At 40.3% G+C, this 23,552-nt stretch overlaps 2 protein-coding genes and 1 pseudogene across 2 annotated transcripts; 2 read left to right on the top strand and 1 right to left on the bottom strand.

Moving 5' to 3' along the window:
* Positions 1-637: 637 nt before the first annotated feature.
* On the top strand, positions 638-9,474 carry LOC137959015 (PH, RCC1 and FYVE domains-containing protein 1). The gene is made up of 9 exons (XM_068806271.1): positions 638-1,186; positions 2,966-3,052; positions 4,393-4,482; positions 4,629-4,715; positions 4,855-4,974; positions 5,279-7,387; positions 7,514-7,660; positions 7,892-8,415; positions 8,807-9,474. Exons 1-9 carry the CDS (start codon positions 1,139-1,141, stop codon positions 8,967-8,969), a joined length of 3,375 nt encoding a protein of 1,124 aa, XP_068662372.1. The 5' UTR covers positions 638-1,138; the 3' UTR covers positions 8,970-9,474.
* A 2,445-nt stretch (positions 9,475-11,919) lies between these two features.
* Positions 11,920-14,732, top strand: LOC137958664 (probable serine/threonine-protein kinase WNK6; annotated as a pseudogene).
* Positions 14,733-22,105: 7,373 nt separating this feature from the next.
* On the bottom strand, positions 22,106-23,510 carry LOC137960411 (U-box domain-containing protein 27-like). Its single transcript, XM_068808034.1, has one exon. The coding sequence runs from the start codon at positions 23,417-23,419 to the stop codon at positions 22,202-22,204; it is 1,218 nt and encodes a 405-aa protein (XP_068664135.1). The 5' UTR covers positions 23,420-23,510; the 3' UTR covers positions 22,106-22,201.
* Between the last annotated feature and the right edge of the window lie 42 nt (positions 23,511-23,552).

The following is a 23,552-nucleotide window of genomic DNA, read 5'->3' as shown; positions in this document are numbered from 1 at the left end:
ATTAGTTTCATGGTAACTTTTCCCTGTTTCCCACGAACACAGACTAATCACCATCGTTACTAATTTCCAGTCTAAATTAGCCGTAAATTTTGACTCACTCCGACTCTTGTGTAAAATTCATTGCTGGTCTGCCAACGTGGGAAAATCAAATCCGGGAGAAATTATTTTCCCGGAATTATTAGTAAAAGGAAGAGGATCACCTAGGTCATCGCAGATTCGTGGATTATGAATAAAACGAACCCAAGCATCAGGTCCACCAAATCAATGCTCTCGATCCATTGAATGCAGAAGAGACCCCACACCGATTGCTGTCTGTCTATTCATAATATCTTTACTAGGAAACAAAATATCAATCACATGCTAATAGCTCTGTGGGCCGTTGGATGCCGTGGGACACCACAAGGACGATCGAGCAAATAGGGGAAGGTAGCGGCCAAATTTATAGGAAGCTGTGACCCGTTATGTGGGGTCCTGATACAGTGATTAGCCATAGAAAAGGCAACAAGTACAGAAGAGACAGTGTCCATGTCGGGGCCCCGCAAACTGTCTTTTTGGAGAAATTAACAAAAAGAAAAGGGGGAAAAAGCAGGGAAAATGTCAGTTCTTCTTTACTACTTTTTCTGCTTCTCATTTTCTTTTTGTCCAGGCGATTTCATGTTTTCCATCTTTGACTCGCTGCTGCCGCTGCTGCTGCCGGACTCCAGCTGCAACTTAAATCCGATTTCTCCGCACTTCATAGATTTTCTCACACGGTTTCCCCGGCTTCCCGGACCCGGTTTTCTCTCCCTCGCGAAACCGCCGGTTCGCCGCCGGAAACCGCCTTTGTCTTTCCTCTCCACACTCCCCCCCCCAACGTCAAGACGAAGTTAGCTATTTCACTTCAGAAGCTTCGTCTCTCTGGCGACCAAATTTCATGGGCTTTCTAGGGTTTTGCTGTTTCCGCTTCGAAAGCGTCCCGTGGATCTGGAGGTCGGGTTGTCTCTGAGATTTTAGGCTCTGTCGTTGGTTGTCTCCGGGCTGCTTCATTCGTTCCGTGGGCAGATTGATGAGAATCGACGGAAAAGTGTGGCCTCTATGATGACTGTGATGTTGAGAACTGATCCATGCGGGTGGTGCTTCGGAAAGAGTCTCACATTGAATGGCAGATCTTGTTAGCTACGGGAATGCCGAGCGTGACATCGAGCAGGTCTGCTTTTTCATTCTCCTTGACCTGGGCGGACTTTTGTGTTTGGTGGATTCTTTCGAATTATTTTGGTTTCCTCGCCGTTTAAATGAGAAGTCCGTGGTGGTGGAACCTGCGGATTTTACCAAGTTCTTTATCGGTTATCATTAAATTTCGCGAGTGCCAGCGGTGCACTCTAGGATGATTACTGGATGTGACGTGGTGGACATTGAACAGTGAAATCTAGTAGAGCTTTATCAGATTACGTATGTTCTAAATAACATGCTTGTTGTGATTGTCTGGAGAGAATTCTCAATCTTTTACTTTATGCGGGCATTGAGGAGAGAAAAAAATGAGTAGAATTAGAATTATTTTTCTGATATTTTGTTTTTGCATTTTTAACTTACGTGGCAGAATTCATGATGACAATGAACAAGAAATTATGCCCTCCATTTTTTCTCTCAAGTATATTAAAGAACCTGTCCTCAGCTTTTTCAAATTTCGTTTGGTGGCTATTTGATTTTGAAGAAGGCATAGTATATTATCGTTCATTTATAAAGGTGGATCCGCCTCTGACTTGGTATATTTCTCATCTTCATTAACATCATTTGTGTAGTAATGGATGATAAATAGTCGATTTCAAACTTATTCATCGGAAGAAGTTTTGTGGCGGCCTGAGGTAGAGGTTGTTGGGAAAGTCTGCCTCTTTCCAATGATGAAATTGAGAGCATGGGTTGTTGGATACAAATGTTGTTGGGGTGCTGCAACTTGTGCAGGTGACCAGGTCTCACTCTGCCCAGGCAATCCGGGGGAGCTCCTTACAAATATTCTAGACAAGTGACAGAAATCATTAGAGTTTTGCCAGAACTTTTTGTCAAATCTAAAATGATTAGTTCTGATTTTTCTGAAGGCTAATGCTTTTAAAGGTTACTACACTTGTTAACAGTCAGCAGCAAACATGATCATTATAGCCTTGTGACAAAAGCGGAAAGCTTTGGAGCTGTCAAATGCTGGAGTTGAAGTGATTAAAAATATAGGGTTTGGCTGATGATGTGCTTCAACTTCTTCAATGCCAAGTATTGTGATCCTAACTAGTCCTGGTAGATATAGTTTTTTTAGAGAGAGAAAGAAAATCTGTCTGCTTCCTTTCTATTGTTGCAAGCTAGTAAATGAGTGACTAAGATGACATTTTAGGAGCTAGACAGTTCATTGTCAGAGGTTTTCTGATGTGGCTTGCGCATCAGTGAGGAATCTGTGGTTTGTGAAGTATGTTTAGAGCTGAATAGAGATTACCTCAACTTTTTTACTCTGTGGAAACATCACAACCAAAGAAGAGGAGACGTTCAACTGAGGGAACTCTTCAACTTCTGTTTTTTTTTTTTTTTTTTTACAATTGTTTTTGAGAAAGAGAAAGGCTTTATTAAAAAAAAATCAGTACATACAAGAGGGGAGAGGATAAACCTAAAGTCTCATGATTCAAGTAAAGGACAGTTACCCACTAGAATATGCCGATGTGTAACTTTCTTTTTTTGCTGAAGCGTCAGCTGTACATATTAGCTTCCCTAAAGTATGATTCTTTGAAAAAATGAAGCGAGCTAAAAATATCAACTATTTTTTCCAATTTATGCTTCAATCTCCAAGGGAGTGAGAGAATCCTTTCATCCAGTGTATAATAACGTCTGAATTCCTTGTGTTTTACACTTGAGGGTTTTGAAAGTTCACATTCCATACTTTTCTTAGTTTTTCTATTATTCCCTTTTTCTTGAGACATTGTTGTCATGTATTTAATTTAATTTTTTGAAGGCACTAATTGCTTTGAAAAAAGGGGCTCAGCTGCTCAAGTATGGTCGAAAAGGGAAGCCAAAATGTTATACATTCAGACTTTCTAGCGTGAGTTTACTACCTCATTGTACATCCTATTGGATATTCATTATATTCTGGTTATATTATTTCGTATAAGAACCTTAGTATATTGATGGAGGGAGTCATTGCCATACTGCTTGTTAAATTTTTAGAGCATTTTTATTATTTGTGTTGCCTACTCATTTTGGTGACAATGTCCGCTGCCTGGGAATTGGCATTTGTTTGCTCTTGATTTATGGCTTTCATTTGGATCATATTTCTCTTGCAAAAAGTTGGTTTTTGGAGCGGAGGAAGGGGAGAAGGGGTGCTAATGTCAAGCCTGAGCATTATTGGTCCGTTCTTGTACAAACACTATCTGATAATCATAAGAGGTTTCCCTAGTAAGCTGGAGACTCTTGGTTCAATAAAGCCCTGGAAATATTGACAAAACACCCAAAGTGCCTCTTCCAAACAAGAGTTTGATGCATAAGGTCCACTCTCCGTCCTTCTTATCTGTGCATCTCTTTGAGCCTATTAGGTGGGGCCTTACAGGAAGTATGGAAAAGAGCTGGAGATTTAGTTGATTGGAAATGGTCATGTCCACTATCCTGTAGTAAAAAATCATCTTCTCACCTAACCTGGAAATCCTATCCCCTCAGTTAAAAAGATTAAAAAAATTGGTAGTAACTACTTTTCAGCAAACAAGACAGAAGATCAATCTGATTGAGGGTTTGATAGAGGAGGTGTTCAGCCTGTGTCCAAGTCTATTAGTCACTTATAGTAGCTTATGCATGTGTTTGTACTGCAAATTTGAGATGTTACACATGTCTAGGAGCCCCTGTATATCTTTTAGTACGTAATCTTCTTTAATCTACTTCCTAGTAGAAACATGAAAATGCATGGGGGGTATCATATGACTCATGTATGGTAGTTCATAGTTTTTGGTAAGATGATCTAATCTACTCATGAAAGGAGACCATAGATGAAAGTGACTTAATGAGTTTGGACATGGGCTCTACTTGTCTATTCAGTTTCTTTTACTATGTGTCAGGCTTGGCTAGTAGACTTTTTTTACTTCTCTCAACCATGTTTTTTATTTGACTTTTTTGAATGACTCACTCCTCCATGTTGGATGTCTCTGTTACATGCACTGGGATCAAGGAGCAGACCTTTATGCCACTCATTCGTGAATGAGCCTTTGATTATAATCTTGACTTTATGGGGCACGTCTTTTTTAGTTTGATGCATGTATATGCATCTACACATTTAGCATAACAGAACGCACTTCACATCCAGTTTAACTAATCATGATACAATATAATCTGCTCTTAGCTCCTTAATTACAATCTTCTTTACATTAGAATTATGGGTTTATCTGTTATTTGCAGGAGGAGTCATCATTGATATGGTTTTCAAGCAGTGGAGAAAGAAGTCTGAAGTTAGCATCTGTCTCCAAAATTATCCCTGGACAAAGAACTGTGAAATTCTTGACCTAGTTATTTGATATAACTTGAAGTGTTTGTTTGTTATTTTCAAATTTTAGTGACCTTAATATTAGATGGTTGAAGCTATTAATTTTATGAGATGCTTTCCTAATTATCTGTTTTCACCTGTGAAATTTCAGGCTGTTTTCCAGCGCTATCTGTGTCCTGAGAAGGATTACTTGTCTTTTTCTCTTATATATAATAATGGCAAACGGTCTCTTGATCTGGTTAGATCCACTATTTTTAACTTCTTTTGTTGCTATCAATAAAAATTCTTTTACTGCTTAACAGTTCGTCATCTCTTCTCAAGTTTCTTTATTGATTTTGATGTACTCAATTTTTATTTGTTCCTCTCCCTTTATGTAGATTTGCAAGGACACAGTTGAGGCAGAGCTGTGGTTTGCAGGCCTGAAGGCACTGATTTCTGTTGGTCAATGTGGACGATCAAAAATTGATGGATGGAGTGATGGAGGGCTCTCTCTTGATGTAAGTTTTCCTCTGAATAAATTCTGTTAGATATTTTTGTTCAATTTTTTTTTCCTTCTTTTAACAACTGAACCTCCATATAATTTCCATGTTTGTCTGTAAGTTTTTTTCAATCTTTCAAAAAGATGATCTTTTCTTTCAGGACAAGGTTAATTATTTAATATTTCAATTATTCGAAAAGGAAAAACAGCTGGATGCTCATGTCATGGTTCTCTGTGGTGTACTTTATCTTCAACTGTGCCTTGCTGTTTTTATATATTTACTTGATCATGATCAACTGACACTAATTCAAATTTCCTTCCAGGATAGTAGGGATTTAACATCCAACAGCCCAAGTGATAGTTCTGTTTGTGCCCCACCTGATATTAGCTCTCCAGAAACTTCTATTGGTAAAAATTCGAGGACTTTACCAAAAGGTTACCCTGCCCAAAATCTTCATAGTTTGGAAAGATCAGATGTAGTAGAACCCCCAAACATGCAAGTTAAAGGAGTCAGTTCTGACACTTTTCGAGTTAGTGTTTCAAGTGCTCCCAGCACTTCCAGTCATGGTTCTGCCCAAGATGATTGTGATGCTTTAGGAGATGTTTATATATGGGGTGAGGTCATATCTGATAACCCTGCAAGAGGGGCAGAGAAAAATAGCAACCCTCCAAGCATTCGGGCTGATGTGCTACTTCCCAGACCTTTGGAATCAAATGTGGTCTTGGATGTTCATCACATTGCCTGTGGAGTCCATCATGCAGCACTTGTCACCAGGCAAGGAGAAGTCTTTACATGGGGTGAGGAATCTGGAGGTCGCCTTGGCCATGGAGTTGGTACAGATGTTATTCAACCTTGTCTAGTCGAATCTCTGGCCATCTGTAACACTGATTTTGTAGCCTGTGGGGAGTTCCACACATGTGCAGTCACAGTGGCCGGTGACATTTACTCATGGGGTGATGGAACTCATAAATCTGGCCTCCTTGGTCATGGTACTGATGTCAGTCACTGGATACCCAAGAGAATTTCGGGTCCACTTGATGGGCTCCAAGTTGCTTATGTCACTTGTGGGCCATGGCACACAGCATTAGTTACATCAATGGGACAGCTCTTCACGTTTGGTGATGGCACTTTTGGGGTCTTGGGGCATGGAGACAGAGCAAGTGTGCCTTATCCAAGAGAAGTTGAATCTTTAATGGGCTTGAAGACAATTGCTGTTGCATGTGGTGTCTGGCATACTGCTGCGGTGGTTGAAGTTATTGTGGCACAACCTAGTGCTAGTGTTTCATCTGGAAAGTTGTTCACTTGGGGTGATGGGGACAAAAATCGTCTTGGTCATGGAGACAAGGAACCTCGACTGAAACCCACATGTGTTCCTTCACTCATTGATTACAATTTCTACAAGCTTGCTTGTGGACACAGCCTCACGGTTGCCTTAACCACATCGGGGCGAGTTTTTACTATGGGAAGTACTGTTTATGGTCAGCTTGGTAATCCCTTCTCGGATGGAAAACTACCCTGCTTGGTAGAAGATAAGCTCGCTGGTGAATGTGTTGAAGAAGTTGCATGTGGTTCGTACCATGTGGCTGTACTAACATCTAAGAATGAGGTATACACTTGGGGTAAAGGAGCCAATGGGAGATTAGGCCATGGAGACATAGAAGACCGAAAAACTCCTACTCTTGTTGATGCTTTGAAGGATAGGCATGTAAAGTACATTGCGTGTGGCTCCAACTTCTCTGCAGCTATATGTCTTCATAAGTGGGTTTCTGGTGCAGAGCAGTCTCAGTGTTCAGCCTGCAGGCAAGCATTTGGGTTCACTAGGAAGAGACACAATTGTTATAATTGTGGTCTTGTCCACTGCCACTCATGCAGTTCAAGGAAAGCACTAAGACTTGCTTTGGCTCCTAATCCTGGCAAACCATATCGTGTGTGTGATGCCTGTTATGCAAAGTTGAACAAACTGTCGGATCCTGGTGGACTTCATAACAGAAGAAATGTTGTACCTCGTCTTTCTGGTGAAAACAAGGATCGATTGGAAAAGGCTGAGATCAAACTTTCTAAGGGTTCACTGCCAACAAATCTTGATATGATTAAAAACCTAGATATCAAGGCAGCCAAATATGGGAAGAAGATTGATTCTATGTCTTTAGTTCGAACTTCTCAAATGCCTTCTCTCTCACAATTCAAGGATGTGCCTTTTGCTACTGGATTTGACGTGCGTAGAGCTGTTCCTAGACCAGTTAATACATCCATGGGCCTGTCTGGAGTAAACTCCAGAGCTGTTTCACCTTTCTCAAGAAGACCTAGCCCTCCTCGTTCTGCAACTCCCATTCCAACTACTTCTGGTCTTTCATTCTCCAAAAGTATTGCTGATAGTCTGAAGAAAACTAATGAACTTTTGAATCAAGAGGTGCTAAAATTACGAACTCAGGTATAGTGCTCAAGAGTTGATCATTACATTTTGCAATTTAACCTGTAGATTACAACTAGAGTTAGTATGTCTTTGTTATGATTTCATTTAGGCTGACAGTCTGAGTCTGTTTTGAATTTCATTTAGGTTGATAGTCTGAGACAAAGGTGTGAACTTCAAGAATTTGAGCTGCAGAAAGCTGCCAAAAAAACGCAAGAAGCATTCACCCTGGCGGCAGAAGAGTCTGCAAAAGCTAGAGCTGCAAAAGAAGTTATCAAATCTTTAACTATTCAGGTGGTGCCCTCTATTAAATGCTAGTTTAATTGCGATTAAATATCTCACACACTTTGGACAGTGTCATTCTCTGTTTTATTTATTTGATCATTGTTTGTTGTTTTACTTTGGCAGTACAATAGGGTACACAACAGAAATTTATTCTCTTCTTTCCTTGCTGTACTGAAAGTTGCATGTCTTACTTATATATATGATAACATCCTTACTGACTTTTTCAAAAATGATGTTTAGCTCAAAGATATGGCTGAGAGATTGCCGCTTGGTGTCTATGATGCTAACAACTTAAGATTGCCGGAGCTACCAAATGGTGTTGATTCACATATTTTCTTTGACACTAATGGGGATCATCAGTCAAGAATTGATGCAAACAACGGTGCTTCTCATTTAGCTTCAGCTCCAATGACTGAGACAGTTGGTGATGGGATCTCTGGCTCAGAGAGAGAGACTTTAGGGTCAACAGGAGCTGATGCCCTATATCATCATCAAAGGCTTCAAAATGCCTACAGGAGGGAGGAGCATGCAGATATGGCCCTGCAGACTGGTGGGGGACAGTTGGTCTCACCAAATAGTAGATTGGATGACAATGATGATCGGGAGTCAAACCCTCTTCATCATGGCGAGAGTGGTGCAAAGTCCAGAAATCTGTCAATTCATCAAGTAGAGGCTGAATGGATTGAACAATATGAGCCTGGTGTGTATATAACCCTTGTGGCTCTTCGGGATGGAACAAGAGACCTAAAGCGTGTGAGATTCAGGTATAAATTAAAACCTTCAATTTTTTTAGGTGTAAATTTATTTGTTTGTATTGTAAGGAACTTTCTTTGGAGAAGTCACCACTTTGCACTAGTGATCTTGCACTAATCGGACGAGCAAATGTTAATTCTAATGGCACTTTATCCATTAGTGCCCTTAACATTCTCGCTTAAGACAGGTGAAGGCAGTCAGACTGTCCAATTCTTGATATAAATAGGCATTAAGTTCATATATGCATTTAAAAAAATAGGGGGGGGGGGGGGGGGGGGACTCATATATGGACTTCCATAAGAGAAAAATTGGACATTAGAGAATGCAACATAATTTTGGGAACAAATGTGGTATGGCTTTGGTCGCTTATTTTCAATCATGACTTAAACTTCTTACATGCAGTCGAAGAAGATTTGGGGAGCACCAAGCGGAGGCTTGGTGGTCAGAGAACCGTGAGAAGGTATACGAGAAATACAATGTGAGGGGCTCAGAAAGGGGTTCATATGCGGCATCCGTCCAGTCCTCTCACAGATCAGAAGCCGTTTCACCAGCTTCCCAAGCATAGCAGTCTAACCATGGAACTTTAGGGAAATACCCCAACACTTTTTGAGTCTAAAAGTTTTGGAAAGCAATGTAAGCAAGCTCCTCCTCTATTTTTGTATTTTCTTAATTTATTTTCTTTGTTCCCCAAATATCATTTTCTGGTTCTGCCCCATTGCCTGTTGTATTTTGTAGTGTATATATATACATATATATCAATTGTGAGGATAGTTTGGGATGGGCAGAGAAAAAGGTTTTTTTCTTTCTGGCAAATGTATACCTTTCCATTTTCTTGAGACTCTTTTCTACATTCAGGGAGTACATGGGCACTTACTTTTTGTCTTCTTTTGGGGAGATCTTGTTCTCGATTAACATTTTAGGGGTTGTAACTGTAGTTGGGAAAACTCGGGAATGCAAGTAGGAGGGGGACAACATAAAAATTCTAACATGGTTGTCTCCGATCTATGTTTTTACCTCTACATACATTTATATCTCTATGTATACACATAATGCAAATGCATATGTTGAAAAATGTGTGGGCACAAGTATGAATGAATATAGCCCGGCAATGTTGAATTTGATTTTCAAGCATTTGGTAAAAAGGTTAATGATTATCATGGTTTTGATAATGTCCCTTTAAAGCTGTTATATATGAATATTCATTCAATTTGAAGCCTATTCTTGCATTACTAAATAATGCGTTACACATCAAGTGATATTTTATATTTTTCTTGAGATACATTTATTTAGGCTCATCTGTCATCTTTAGTCCTCTCATAGCCACAAGCTATCAACTACACTAGTTTGTTGCTCAGAAATTACATGAAAATAAACTTTTACTCATATGGCTAATATTTCTATATTGGTATGTCATGGTTTTTGTAAAATACTCATTGTCTAGGACTTTTTTAAATACCTCAATATATGAACAGACTAACAATAATTATCTTAAAGAAGCATGTTGATAATACTTGAAAAAAGAATTTTGTAAATGGTACATAGATTTTTAAAAAATGTTTTAGGGGTATAATCATATAACATAATTAAGACATGATTATTTAATGTAACAAAACTTTGGATCAGGCTATAGTGGGAATGCCACCTCAATTAGAGGGAGTGAGGGGGCCATCCTTCATTTTCTATATGGTAGTTTTACCAAAAGAAAACATTAATTCTTTTTTGAAGTATTATCAACATACTTCTTTAAGATAATTTCTTTCTGTTGATTGAGTTAACTAATAAGACCTTATTGGTCAAATTAACTATTGAATTATTATATGTAAAGCACTTGTAGTTTATGGCAATTTTTACTTAGTCAATTGAGTTAATATATGGGTTCTTATTCATCTCTTTTTTTGACTACTGAGTCTAATGGTCAATTAAATTAACTATTGAGCTCTTATCAATTGTTTAATAATTAATTGATAATTAAGTTAATGAAAGGAGGTCAAGTGTTCAATTACAGATTATTTGACTATTGTTATCTAGTAGTCACTTGGATTACCCATTAGACTTTTTATTAAATAATTCAATTAATCGATAATAGTTTATTTGTAAATTCATGTCAGGTAGGTGCAGTCTTATTAATCAATTACACATAATTTGACTACTGGATGTCCAATAATCCATTGAATTAAATATTAAAAAGTTTGAATTTACAAATATAACCTGATTAATAGCCTTATTCTACTATTTTTTTACAAATAAATATAGTTTTGTGCTAAAAAATTCATAAGGTAAAATTTACCAAAATACCAAAATTCATAAAATAGCCATTTTCCTTAAATATACGTGTTTCTTAGATCCAATTCCAGAAATTAGACAAATAATGGTAACTCAACTACTATCTTTAGTTTTTTCTTTTATTATTTTATATAACAGCACAGACTCGCTTAAGCTCTCAATGGGCCAGTATCCTCGAGCAACATCGTCCGTTGGGCCCAAAAAGTCCGGACTCTACACCCATTTCTTTAGCGGGCGGAAAGTCCGAGGCTTGGGCTTTTCATGTCCAAGTCCCTTCATGCTCCTTCCCGCCATCCCATGCGCTGGCAGATCGATTTGAATTACTCGTCGTCAGTTGCTCAACTTTTACGCAGCGATAGAGCTGCGGAAGAAGAAGAAGAATTGCGAGGGAGAAAAAATATATGAAACACGACCATCACCAGATTGCGAGACAAGAGGAATTGAGGAAGCAAGATTTGTACATTTCAGTGGAGTTACTTTAACTCAATTACTCTTGCTTTGAAAAGCAGAAACATGAAGCACCTCCGTCGGTTACTTCTTTGACGGTTACCCTACACCTGCTACTCTTGCCGGCGCATGGAAACGTCGACCGCCCTCATTTTAGTTCTATTCCACTTATGGCATCACATATATAGCTTAATACAGAAAACTGTAACCGGAAGGTCCTAAGCCGTGCGGCGCCGACGTGCATGAATCTAGTAAAATCTGCTACCTCCCTCCAGTTTGGGCGTTCGCGATGTCATCCACGTCGCTTCCGTGCAACTATTCAGTACGGTAGGTTGGTTATCTTTGTAGCGGCCGAGCTGCCTTTTTTCCCTGTAAAGGAGAGGTAAACCTGTTGACACCCTACCCGCCGGGTTGTTACTGCGAGCTGCACGTCTTCTCATCTCGCCACGTGTCCGACTTCCCACCTTCGCCGCCGTTATCTTCGTCGTTAGCGCTGGCGATAGAGTTCCGTTCCGACGGAGTTTATAGTTTATCTTTTCTTTCTTCCCTTCTCCCCCCCCTCCCATTGGAAACTTAAGAATCCTTCCGTTTTTGCTGCTCTCTACGATTCTTTGTTTCGCTTCGGTTTTGGTTCTCATGGAAGATTGTTCGTGTTTAGGTTTAGGGTTTGGGTTTTGTCCGTGCTCCATGGCGTTCACCTCCGCGTGCGCTTTCTTTAGGGTTTTTCACCGTAAATTCGCTTCTCTCTGTTAGGACGGGGAGCTGGTTCGCGTCCGGCTCAGACAATGAATTACGGTGGGCGTGACGTCTCCGAGGAGGACCCCGACCAATCGGAGCCTCCTGAACCCGACATTGTTGAATATGATCCTAGCCGTAGATACGTCCGGGTGAGTACCGCAATTGCTCTCGATTTTTTTTGCTTTCTCTACTATCTCGATTTTGATCGAGTTCTCCTATTACTCGAATTGTTTGAACAGTACAAGGAAGTTCTTGGCAAAGGCGCATTTAAGACATGGTATTCTTCTTTTTCGTTTTTTTCACTGTATTGAGGAATAGAACCATTGAAGTCTTAACTGTGTTTTTTTCTGTCTTAAGTCTCTAATTTGATTTTCCTTGATTTATGACTCTAGTTATAGGGCATTTGATGAGGTTGATGGAATAGAAGTAGCTTGGAACCAAGTTCGAATTGAAGATGTTTTACAATCTTCACAAGACTTGGAACGATTGTACTCGGAAGTTCATCTACTGAGATCGTTAAAACATGAAAGCATAGTAAAGTTCTATGACTCGTGGATTGACGATCAAAACAAAACCGTTAATATTGTCACCGAGTTATTCAGTTCGGGTAGTCTAAGACAGTAAGTCCAGTTTCTTGTTTTATTTTTTCTCTTTTCCTACAGTTGCCCACTACTTCTGCTGTTTTCTCTTGTTAGTCAAGTCTGTTTACCTGTTCTAGGTACCGGAAGAAGCACAAAAAGGTTGATACGAAAGCAGTTAAGGGATGGGCAAGACAGATTTTAATGGGTTTGAGATATCTCCATGATCACAACCCTCCTATTATCCACAGGGATTTGAAATGTGATAATATATTCATTAATGGTAACCATGGGGAGGTTAAGATTGGAGATCTTGGGTTGGCAACTGTTATGCAACAAATGAGCGCACAAAGTGTGATTGGTATTTTCATATTTCCTTCTTGAAAAAAAAATCAAGCCGTGCTTTTGAGCTAGCACTCATAAATCATGTAATTCATTATTCAGTATTTGGTTTATCTGTTAAAGTTATCTTTGTAGGCACTCCTGAGTTTATGGCACCAGAGCTTTATGAGGAAAACTACAATGAATTGGTTGACATATACTCATTTGGAATGTGTATGCTGGAGATGGTGACCTTTGATTACCCTTATAGTGAATGCAGGAATTCAGCTCAGATATATAAGAAGGTTACTGGTGTAAGTTGTTTAGCGCTTCCCTTGATTGTCGATGTCTTTTGTTTGTGCTGGCTGGAAGTTTCTTTTCGTTTCTTTTAATTAAACTGTGTCATGATCACTGTTCATACCACACAATCACTACGGTTACTGGATGCTGTTACTGTTCTTCTAATATGTCCCTTATTCCACCACAAAGATGAGAACTAGTTCTGTTAAGATTAATTCACTTTTTTATTTGATTTTGCAGGGAGTAAAGCCTGCTGCACTTGGCAAAGTCAAAGATTTGGAGGTGAAGGCTTTTATAGAAAAATGTATTGGCCCTGCAGCTCAAAGATTACCTGCAAAGGAGCTTCTGAAGGATCCTTTTCTCCAAGCAAATGGACTTAATGGACCTCCCACTGATGGGTCTTTGCATTTATCTGACATAGTAATGCCAAAAATGTGCGCCTTCGGAGACCGTTGTGTTCTATCAGAAGAACCCGTTACTCCTAAGCAAACTCCATTTGGAATGGATATTGATGCGGATGAGAATGAACTTCCTGTAATCAGTGTAATAGAGAACACAATTGATAGTGCACATCAATTTCCTTGTTTGGAAGTTAAGAGATCAAAGAAAGCCAACAAATTCAGGTTAAGGGGGGAGAGACATGATGCTGATTCCATATCAGTTATTCTCCGTATTTCTGATCAAAATGGTAAGAACATTTTCTTTTCTCGTTCTCACATTTTTCTATCTGGTTTATGAAGCTAAGTTTGTTTGAAATGTGCAGGTCGTGTGAGGAATATACATTTCCTTTTCTACCTTGACAGTGATACTGCACTCTCTGTAGCTGGTGAGATGGTTGAGCAGCTTGAACTTGCCGATCAGAATGTAACATTCATTGCTGAACTGATTGACCTTTTGTTAGTTAATTTGGTATCCAGCTGGAAACCCTCTCTTCCGATCATCCAGTTACCCCCCCAAGGTGGGATTCAAGCAACAAAAGATCCTCTTTTGGTTTCCGAAGTAGCAACAGATCATGGAGAAAGCTCAGTTGTATCTTCTTATAAACATTATGAAGCAGTTGAAGTGTCAAGGCCCCCACTGTGTGACAATTCTAGTTCAATTGAAGATTCTGCTCATCCATTGTCTGAAGCTACTGTCTCTGCAAAGTTGGATGAGATCATATCACATGTTAACCTTGAATCTCAGACAGGTGCTCTAGATGATCAGGGATCAGAAATATCATTTGTTTCTGCAGTCTCAACTGAAGGGAATTGTAAGAAGTTTATGTGCTCTGGATCAGGTTCCATGGATCACCAGGGCTATGATATGGCAAGACAAGTTGAAGAGACACTGTCCAGAGTTGAACTTTTCTCATGTCTTCACCAGAAAGATTGTACTGGTGGTCTGGCCAGTAGTGTGGTGACTATTTCTGGCTTCCCGAGCAATAGTTCCTCGGTTTCACCTAGTGAATATGAAGACGAAGAATTGAGGTTGGAATTGGAGTTGATAGAATTGCAGTACCAGGAAGCACTAAAAGAAATTTCCAATAAGAGGCAGCAGGCCATTTTGGCAGCAACAAGAAAATTGGAGATGAATAAGCTTCAGTCACTTGCATAAATTTGTTATGATTGCAGTTGTTCTTCTATTTCAGTCTTCCTACCAAATGTAGAAATTGTTGCATGGAAGAGAGGCATCCTGTTTAGTAAAATTCACATTTCTTAGTGTGTCTATAAAATAGCTTTTAAAGGTTTTTGATTCTTTTCTCGTGCAGAAGCTGTACTAGAGAGTAGTAGGTAACAAGAAATAATCTTGACCTGATGAGGGACCAAGTTATTGTTGAAGGTGGAGATAGGCTCCACTGGTTGTTTTGGAGAAAGTCTTTATAGAAAGACGAAACAAAACCATTTGAAGAATCTCAGTTGAGAAACTTTGACTTTCTTTTTCTGTTTTTTGTTGCAACAGTAAAGAATTCTAAGAATATGACAAAAGTATTATTCATTTCAGATGAATGAGATTTTGCAATCAGTTATTCAATTATTTTTGCTGTTTATTGTTCTATGTTATAAGTAGCTGCTGTGCAGTAACGTGGGTTCATGTTGTGAGGTGAAAACCAAGAGGACAACTTAAATGCTACTTGACATTGATCAACCTTTGCGATATTGATGACTATTGATATGTTTTGTTTGTCAGGTGATACAAACCAAGCATTGAAGTGATGTAATGGGGGTACATTGGCTAATACAGGTCAAAATTAAGTCTTATACTGTCCAAACTGCATTGGGTTTAGTAACTCTATACCGATGCAGGAACCATGACATTCACACCAAATTTCCAGAGGTTTCTTGAATCCAACTGGAGAATGACATTTCCATTTCTTGAGAAGGTACATTTTTTTTTTTTTTTTTGTATGATATATGAGAGAATTCTTACTCATGCATGATAATTTGTTGACAAATACTCTTGATGCATGCTTGAAGGAATTTGTTGATCTGAGTGTGGTTGTTGCTTCACTTTTTGGTGTGGGAGCAACTCAAAGGTATTTATCCTAGTATTCAGATTTGTTATTTGCATGATTGTGTGTTTTGTGGGAATTAGTTATTCTTGCAACATTTAGACGTCACGTTTAATCTTCATAAATAGCATCTATTGTAGCTATGGTTATATCTCTTATGTAATGAATGTTTCAATAATAACATCATATTTCCAACAGCTGAAATATCAGAATTTGAACTTTGCCTTTGCATCTCTGAGGTAATTGAATCGAGATAGATACCCAAGGTACTTGCAAATGATCTTGGTTAATACAATGAGATATTTCTCATGAAGGGACGTCATTGAAGAAGACTTGAGACGCCTGGGAAGAGATTGGGAAAAAGGATGAAAATGTATCCTATGGGGTGGAGACGGGGCGAAACTATTTTAATGTGCTGCAAATGGAAGTTTTAAGATTACATTTTACTAGTGTATATATAGATCTTTTATAATAATAAATGAAAGCTTGTCTAATGACAATATTATGGCAAATAAATCTTATTTAACCAATTAAATTTATGTCTGGTTTGGTTCCCTTTAGAAAAAAAAATTCTAGTCCACACCACTGATTCTATTCAAGTGATGGGAGAATATTTGTATGTATTTTAAGGAGAAGGAGAACAATGTGATTAACGAACAGCCAAGGATAAATTACACCCTGTTTTTTCCATAGTGAGGATAGATCCTGTAGCAAATATATAAATTACTCATCTCGAACCATTAATTAACAAGTTATAACTTTAAAATGTTCTCATAAAATGAAACGATGGCCGTCAGATCATCTCTTTTAATCGATCAAAGTTCAATTTCAAATGGGGCTTACATACCCTTTGAAATCATTTGTGTAGGGGTGGGTGGCATCAAGTTGAGCCGAGCCCGAACTTGATTATGTTCGAGCAGTGGGTTCTAGAGGGTAGTGACTCTGGTGGAGTTGAGTCACTATCTATGGTCACACTAGAACTAGTATTAATTATTGATGTCAATTAATGAGAAGGTGTTAACATTCTTACTTCTTCAATTAATGGAACACGCACAATGCCCAATCTAAGGAGCGAGAGAGAGGTGGTGAGTTAAAACATTAATACAAAACACTTAAAACTAAGAGCACAATAGAACAGTAGCTAAAAACATAAAAATCAAGAGGCTGATGTTATGATCTTGGGTTAAGTGTTTGACTTTTCGCTACCTACCAGGTCGTTCTTTTGGGTAGTATTGGTTAAATGTTTAATATTTGGTATCAGAGCCACTATTTATGATGCGAGTTCGAATCCCGGAGGGGGCGACCTAGCAGTGTCGCTAAAGTGGTCCGTCGTGGACATCGGCTCGTAACGGACAAGTTTGTTGAGCGTCGGCTCGTAAGAGCTCGAGGCCAAACTCTTTCTCCAAGGGGTGTGTGATGTTATGATCCTAGGTAAAGTGTTTGGTTTTCCGCTACCTACCAGGCCGGTTTTTTTGGTAGTATTGGCTAGGTGTTTAACAGCTGAGAGGCGAGAGTCATTACCTTTGAGAAATGAGTAAGAAGGAGCTTCTAAAACAACATCAGCAGGAGGTGTTCATCAGATCGAAGATAAATAATGGAATATAGAAAAAAAAAATCAAGTGTTAGGTCAGCGATGAAAAAAAATAGAAGATTACAATAACACAACTTACCTTTTTCCTTCGGACTGTTATTTTCATCGACGAGGAAGAACTTTGGATAAAGAAATCGAAGAGGATGAAGATAAGAGATGAAGAAATCGTAGATGAAGACATCGAAGACGATTGAGACAGAGAGTGAGGAATCGAAGAGGGAGAATGAGGGATATGAAGACCAAAACCCCCCATTTCCGATGAATCGCCGCATACCGAATGGCGTTTTTGATCCCTAATCTCTAATTTACGCGAGAAAATCATGTTGCCAATATTAGAGACGGAATGGAAGAGATGATGAAACCTTGCTCCTGCAGCGCTCTTCTCCTGAATCCCGGGCCGCTCGTTAAGTAAACGAGCTAGCTCACGAACTTTTGAACGGAACCTTGGTTTGGCCGAGCTCTCACTCATTAACTTAAACGACCCAGGTATATCGAATCAAACCGAACCGAAACTGAGCTGAGACGCTCGCGAACCGGCTCGGTTCGATGTCACCCGTACCCGCGGCGCTTTCTCTTGGCTTCCTCTCGCCTGACGGAGAGGAGGGAGAATCTCCTACACCTCCTTACGCTGGTCCCGTTTGTCGTCGCTTACAGCTCTCCCCCTGTAGATATACTTCGAGCGACACCTAAGGTAAGCTATCATCCAGCCCCATTCGCCTCTTTCTTTTCCCTCGCTTGATTGAAAAAAATGAGGACAGTTTCGATATCCTTCGTCCCTGCCGTAGCCGACTGAACCTCCACCTTAAACCCTATTGTTCTTCCTTGTTCCTCGTTTTTGGCATCTTTCCTCCCTTCCCCGCCAGCGCGGCTTTCCCTCCTCTTACTCAAATATCTTTCGACTCAACTTTCTTTTCCTCCTCCGTGACTTTGAATTTTTTTTTGCTTGGTCCGATCTCCTCTCACAAAACTTTTTCTGTCAAAATTCCCACCCCTCATGTCCTTTGTGCCTCTGTTAGCCTTTGGTCGAGAGCCCCATCTCTCCACTGGAGATCTTTATCTCGAGTGCCATATCATTTACCCATTTTCTTATCCCAAGCCAATGGCCCCCATCTCCTCCACCGGTTTCCTTAAATCTCAGGCCCTTCTCGTACCACCTGCGATCCAGTCCAATTACATCTTCTCGTTGAAGTGATGCCACCACTGCTGCAATCTCTACGCTACTCCTCACAGACGGTTGAGAAAGTTGATGGAAGATAAAGTCATACAATGGGAAGAGGCAGATATCTATCAGATTTTGTGTTTTTGTTTCATTTTTCCGTAGAAAATTTTAGCTTTTTTGTTGATTGTCTCGTCCTCCATCAAATGCCATAGTTATCCTCTATTCAAGCTTTCTCCCTTTCTGTTTTATACCCAATGCTGTGCTTTTTGGATGTGAGTATATTTGTTATGCAACTTCTCAGGCTTTATTCCTTAATTTCTCTTTCATTCATCTATGTATTCTCACATGTGGTTATCAAAACTGAACTTCTATTCACTCCAGAAATGCCGTCATCCAAATATGTTTATACAGTATGCCAAGGTTATAGACTTTGTCCCTTTTCAACTAGTAGGTTTTTGGGATTCGCCCCTCTTTAGTGTCTGTCATAGATTAATTATCACTAAATACTGGTTGGAAATTCTCTTGGTAGTTAGCCATGAGCATTGAAAAATACAAAGTAATGGGTCTCCATGGCCAGCTATATTTACGAAGCACCAAAATAGGCTTTTATGCTACTGCCCTCATTTGAGTCTTGTACCTGTGAAACTGGGGACAGTTCTATTTGAGACGCCATAGGTTGGAGTTGGGTGAGGTTTTCTCTATTTTTTCAATGTTTAGTACCAATTATTATGTATTTTTCATTTATCCATTGTAAAATGTTATTAGTTGGTACCTTTGGATCAATACTAAATGTTACTTTGATAGAGCTAGTTTATTTTTATTAACAGGTGAGTAAAATGACTAACAAAAGCAGGACTTGATCAGAATAATGCTGCTATTTACCAAAATTGCTGATTCTAGGCAGCATAGCTATAGGTTCTCAGTTTTGAAAGCTCTTTTTAACTCATTTTGTAAAATTTTAGTTTATCCAGGATTTTATGTTGAGATTGAGTCCGAAGTCTTTCTTTACACTGTACTTCAAGGCATAGGACTACCCTAATGTTGTGTAAATGACTAATGATAATGGTGAATCTACTTGATTGATGCCGAGTTCTTTTTTACAAGGAATAAAAATTAAAAATCTTATTTGAAGAGCCTTCTTTGATAAGACAAAATATCTTCTAACATATTCTTCATTTGATTCTGCTTGCAGGCATGAGGGCTATCATTTTCTAATTTTCTCAAGTTGAATGTTAGTGCATTGCCCTCTAGTAATGATTCGTTTGGAGGTTATAGTTTTGATTTGATTCGACATGTACATTTTTAGTGGATCTCTAATCTCTAAAAAGGATCGAGGACTCCACTTTGAGAGGGTGGTGGTTCAAATCCACCAAGACCCGTTTTACTTTTTCTCCAAGAACAAAAGCTTATATTTGTCATTTTCCTGCATTAGTATATCTCTTGTTGCATTTATGTGTGGTCTATGGAAGAATATGGAAGAGTGAAAGTAGTCAGTCTTGAATTTATGTCATTGAATGCAGGTTGTCTTAATTGGATGTTAATTGTTATCCCCTATATGTTTTATGTTTCTTGTCCAATTTGCTTGGTCTACCTGTAATTTTTGCATAAATTTGTAATAGTTCTTAATTTGAATGTGGATGGAGTTGAATAACATGTGAAGCATTAATAGGTTTTCTTCGTCACTAGAAGTCTCATTTGAATTATTTGAATAGTTCTTGGTGGTAATATTCCCATGATACTAAAATTCATTCTAACTAACATCATGACACTGAAGTTTCTTGACCTATTGAAATTAGTTGATGCTCTATTCATAAAGTGGAGTACTGTTGATTGAGAGTTCAGGTCTATTTACAACAACATCATGTTACAATTTGCTATCCCTCTCCTAATAGCAATGAAAGTCACTCACCAACACTAGCTTGGGAGTTGAAAGGCCCAACTCATGAATTCATTTTGAATTATTGTTTGATACTATTGAAGAATAAGTGTGAAATAGTTTTGACATGACTCTCACAGAGCCAGAATTATGGGAATGAGGTCTTATAGAAGAGGTTCAATTTAAAGGTGTTTTAGTTCTATTAGTATTATATTTATATTCAATTATTCAGCTGTTTCTATTGGAGTTTTTTTGTATTAACAAAGAAGCCATACACATCTTTAAAGAATCAGTTCGCTCTGCGGATACGCACGCTACGAGAAGAATGTATCGGAGGGGGTGTACCGGGTTACACATTTCGGATTCTGTAAGTCATCCGAAACGTCTCTGAGATGCTACACGGGGGCCCAACTGTGTCCGCCGCTTCGATCACCTTCAATACGCCTCCCCAAACTCTTGCTTCTGTCACAGTAGATGTCTCTGCCTGACCTGCCTTTGTTTTTTTTTCTGGTGATATTCGCTGAGCTCACATGCTGGGCCCACGGTACTTTGTTTTCACGTGGACCCAGCCCATTGTCGAAGGAAAAAAGACGAAAAATGTGGAACCGCCACTCTCTGGATATGCTAGGAGGAATAACAGGGCCCACATGGTCAAACTTTCCAGGGCCTTGCATCAAGTTGCCAATCATAAGAAGGAATCCGGTCCGGTGGCTCGCTCGAACCGGAGGAACGGTTCCAAAGCACAGTGGGTCCAGTGCAGGCGTGTGCCCGCCACAAGCTCCTTTCTTATAACTAGTCACTCTCCCATAAAATGGGGTCCACATCAACGTCCGGTGAGATGAGTCGATTAGTTCCATCAATTTCTAATGCCTCGAGGGCGTGAGCCAGGAGGACCATCGTGGGCCCGCCTCATTGTCTGGTAAACTCCAGCCAGCTCCCACTCTTGCCGCAAGTAGCTCTGTTAAAAAATCAGTGCTGCGTTAGTGGTGGGACCCTGTAAAGGGCAGGAATTTTCGTTTCCTAAAGCGAAAAAAGAATTAACAACTAACAAAGTGCTCGGGGAACAAAGGGAAAATAAATTCACGCCTTTGGGATTTTAAAATCTAATCCAAGTTTTCAGAATAAAAAATTTCTTTTCCCACTTTCGGGATCGTAGTCAAAACATGTTCCCCCACTTTCTCTGCTGACGCAGACTCGTCTTTTTCCACAATGGTAGGCACATAGCCGTTGGCTCCTGTGGGGCCCGCCTCGCAAATGCGGTAATATGTTCGGGCCTTCCAAAGAGGGATCCCAAGATTTTTATCTTATTTATTAATTGCCCATCTTGTGGCGATTAAGGAGGGTTTAGTGGGTGCAGATTTTGTGTTGGATTTGGTCGGTAAATTTGATTAAGGGTGCTTAATCGCCTAAATCGAGGCGCTTAATTGACACGGTACGACTCCGTATCCATTTTCGCGAGCATTTAGATGTAGGTTATCATAACCGTGGGCCCTCCATTAAAGGGGTTTGATCGTGTACATAGCTGGAAGCGGGCCGCGCAAAGATTATTTTTTTCCGTCCAAGTTCCTCCTCACTTCTAATGTATCAAACGCGTACCACAACCGGTCAACGACCTAGTCCGGACTTCGGATTCAGCAATTGCGGCCTTTTTGTCTTGTTTTGCTTGCTTAATAAGAGTGTAAGACCAACTCAGTCGACCTGGTCAAATGTGACTCAGAGGCAGTATATTGACTTGGTTATCCATAAATAAAGAAGCAATGTGACTCAGAGGCAGTATATTGACTTGGTTATCCATAAATAAAGAAGCAATCCTGACTCAGTGAGTGACGATGATTGAAGTATTTTCATGTTTGATTTTCCTTTCTATGTTATTCTACATTGAAAAATGGATATACAAGAAAGAACCTTTTTTGGCCAAAAACAGCAGACACCCCACAAAAAATCATTCAATGGAAGAAACAGAAAACGGGTCGAGTTAGTAGTGAGTCACGGGTCGTTCACAAACCCGGTCAATCAAAACGGCATAATATGGGTCGTCTTCGTGTCGTAACTCGTGAGGCAACCCTTGGTGTTGGAGCTGAGTCTGAAAATCTTGAGCAAGTCGCAGGCCATTTGCCGGACGGCCGGCGCGCAGTTGCTCTGCATCAGAAGCAGAATCTTCGCCATCCCATTACTTTTTGAGACTTTCTCCTGAGCTGTTCTGTTTTTGAACATATGGCAGACGGTCCATAGGACCACCACCGCCCGTTCCGTTGCCGTCTCCGACACCTTTAGGATTTTCCCGACCATCGCCGGCACGCAAGTGGGGTCCTCGCAGATTGCCGCCCGGCCCTCCGTGCACGTCGACATGGCTTCCAGTAGCTTCAGCACCTTTTCGACTACCGCAACCGAGTTGCCAGGCTGCTGGAGGAGCTTCCCAAATAAAGGAACCGCACCGAGTCGAACGATCTGGGATCGGACGGGTTTCAGAGCGGCGAGCGAGATGAGGCACGAGAGTCCGGCGTCAATTGCCTCCACCTCTGCTTCCCAGCCGACCAATCTCAGCAGCTCGAACAGTATGCCTTCCTTCTCGGTGACTGAGATCTTGGGCTTTAGACTCTCACCTTTGGCGATCGCCTCTAGAACCCGCGCCGAGTCGACTCGCGATCTCAATCTCCCTTTCTGCAATAGCCGCAAAATACCCATCAGGAAACCCGAATCCAACAGTAATTTTTCTGTCTCCTGCCCGATCTCCTTCCCGTCCGCCAACGCCAACCGCAGAATCTTCACCCCGGCTTCCAATCTATCGACCTTTTCCGCATTGGAAACAAAAAAATCAGCTAAGATTCTAAAACAGCCGGTACCCACGATTAGATCCTTGTTCTTCGGCGACTCTTTAACGAAATCGTAGAGGCGGGCGAGGGTGGCGGTGGGATTTGGGTCCTGCCCAATTTGTTTCAGATGCTGGACAGCGAGCTGGGGAGAGATGGAAGAAGGCTGAGCGGCAGAGCGGGATTCAGACCAGATCTGGATGAGGCGTTGGAGGGTGTGATTGGGGACGAAGTCCTTGGTCTGCAACACCTGCATGGTTGCGGGACACGTGTTGTTCCCGTTGTCCAGCCATGTCTGAATACTAGACCGATCATAAGTCACACCCGTGCTCAGAGACACCGGAGATTTCATCACGTCCAGAGAGATCGGACACCGAAAGAAGTTCGGAACAGACAAGTAGAGATTATTGCTTCTCACCATTTTCTCCTTCTTTGTGTCTGTTCTTCCTAGTTCAAACAGAATATGAAAAAGGAAGAGAAAGTAAAGTTCCTGGTGAATGAAGGGAGGGGTGGAGAAGAGACGGACGAATGGAGGTGAAGGGGTGCAGGGAGCT

Source organism: Aristolochia californica, unplaced genomic scaffold, assembly GCF_029961685.1.
Source record: "Aristolochia californica isolate CCGP_79_NKW_82.1479 unplaced genomic scaffold, dmAriCali1.0.hap1 SCAF_3, whole genome shotgun sequence".
NCBI classification, from domain to species: Eukaryota; Viridiplantae; Streptophyta; class Magnoliopsida; order Piperales; family Aristolochiaceae; genus Aristolochia; species Aristolochia californica.
The sequence above is the reverse complement of the archived record's forward strand: the minus strand, read 5'-3'. Positions and strand labels throughout refer to the sequence as shown.

What these genes read in the sequence shown, in the direction of transcription:
- LOC137959015 (XM_068806271.1), top strand. Translation starts at nt 1,139, where the DNA reads ATGGCAGATCTTGTTAGCTACGGGAATGCCGAGCGTGACATCGAGCAG. An exon ending in TGCTAAAATTACGAACTCAG is followed by an intron (nt 7,388 to 7,513) that starts GTATAGTGCTCA and finishes AATTTCATTTAG; the next exon opens with GTTGATAGTCTGAGACAAAG. An exon ending in TCAAATCTTTAACTATTCAG is followed by an intron (nt 7,661 to 7,891) that starts GTGGTGCCCTCT and finishes AATGATGTTTAG; the next exon opens with CTCAAAGATATGGCTGAGAG.
- LOC137960411 (XM_068808034.1), bottom strand. Translation starts at nt 23,419, where the DNA reads ATGGTGAGAAGCAATAATCTCTACTTGTCTGTTCCGAACTTCTTTCGG.